Source organism: Malurus melanocephalus, unplaced genomic scaffold (assembly GCF_030028575.1).
Source record: "Malurus melanocephalus ecotype Western Australia unplaced genomic scaffold, MMel_1.1 scaffold_2400, whole genome shotgun sequence".
NCBI lineage: Eukaryota > Metazoa > Chordata > Aves > Passeriformes > Maluridae > Malurus > Malurus melanocephalus.
The window spans coordinates 6,706-8,049 of NW_026625632.1; the positions used below are offsets into that span (position 1 = coordinate 6,706).

General features: G+C 61.5%; 1 protein-coding gene across 1 annotated transcript in view; it reads right to left on the reverse strand.

Moving 5' to 3' along the window:
* Positions 1-1,287: 1,287 nt before the first annotated feature.
* Positions 1,288-1,344, reverse strand: part of CTU1 (cytosolic thiouridylase subunit 1) — a gene marked incomplete at its 5' end in the record, with an annotated part of 2,507 nt that continues 2,450 nt past the window's right edge. The window contains one exon of the mRNA XM_057388732.1: positions 1,288-1,326. Within this exon, the coding sequence (XP_057244715.1) occupies positions 1,288-1,326 (39 nt within the window). The remainder of the gene's footprint in view (positions 1,327-1,344) is intronic.

Genomic DNA, 1,344 nt, shown 5'->3' on the forward strand with positions numbered 1-1,344 from the left:
CCCCCTCAGAAGTCCCAGATGTCCCCGATGTCCCATTTTTCCCATTTTTTCCCATTTTCCCCATTTTCCCCCCTCAGAAGTCCCAGATGTCCCCGATGTCCCTCCGGCCGTGGCCGAAGCCGCGCAGTCGCCGTCGCTCCGAGCGTCCGGCGCGGCCCTGCAGCTCCACCCGCACCGGCCGAGCCCGCGGGCCACCGTGGCTACCAACGGGGGCAGTGTGGCTACCACAGGAATCATTGTGGCCACCACAGGAATCATTGTGGCTACCACAGGAATCATTGTGGCTACCAACGGGGGCAGTGTGGCTACCACAGGAATCACCATGGCTACCAACGGGGGCAGTGTGGCTACCACAGGAATCATTGTGGCTACCCCAGGAATCACCGTGGCCACCACAGGGAGCAGTGTGGCTACCACAGGAATCACCGTGGCTACCAACGGGGGCAGTGTGGCTACCACAGGAATCGTTGTGGCCACCACAGGAATCATTGTGGCTACCAACAGGGGCAGTGTGGCTACCACAGGAATCATTGTGGCTACCAACGGGGGCAGTGTGGCTACCCCAGGAATCACCGTGGCCACCACAGGGAGCAGTGTGGCTACCACAAGAATCACCGTGGCTACCAACGGGGGCAGTGTGGCTACCACAGGAATCACCGTGGCTACCACAGGGAGCAGTGTGGCTACCACAGGAATCATTGTGGCTACCACAGGAATCATTGTGGCTACCACTGGGTGGGGTCGGGGAGTCATTATGGCCACCCCAGGGGTCACTGCGGCCACCACAGGGGTCATTGTGGCTATCACAGGGGTCATTGTGACTACCTGGATGGTCATTATGGCCACCAAGGGTGTCACTGTGACCACTGACCCCTTGACCACCAGCCCTGCACCCACAGCCCCCTTGACCACTGACGCCAGCCTGGTGGCCACTGACCCCATCCAGGTGGCCACCACCCCCTTGACCACCAATTCCATCCAGGTGGCTACTGACCCCACCCAGGTGGTTACTACCCCCTTGACCACCACTCCTGCACCCACAGCCTCCTTGACCACTGACTCCATCCTGGTGGCCACCAACCCCCTGACCACCACCCCAATCCCGGTGGCCACCAATTCCATCCTGGTGGCCACTAACCCCATCCAGGTGGCCATCACCCCCTTGACCACCAACCTGACACCCACAGCCCCCTTGACCACTGACCCCATCCTGGTGGCCACCAACCCCCTGACCACCACCCCAATCCCGGTGGCCACCAACTCCATCCTGGTGGCCACTGACCCCATCTAGGTGGCCACTGACTCCATCCTGGTGGCCACCACTCCCTTGACCACCACCCCAAT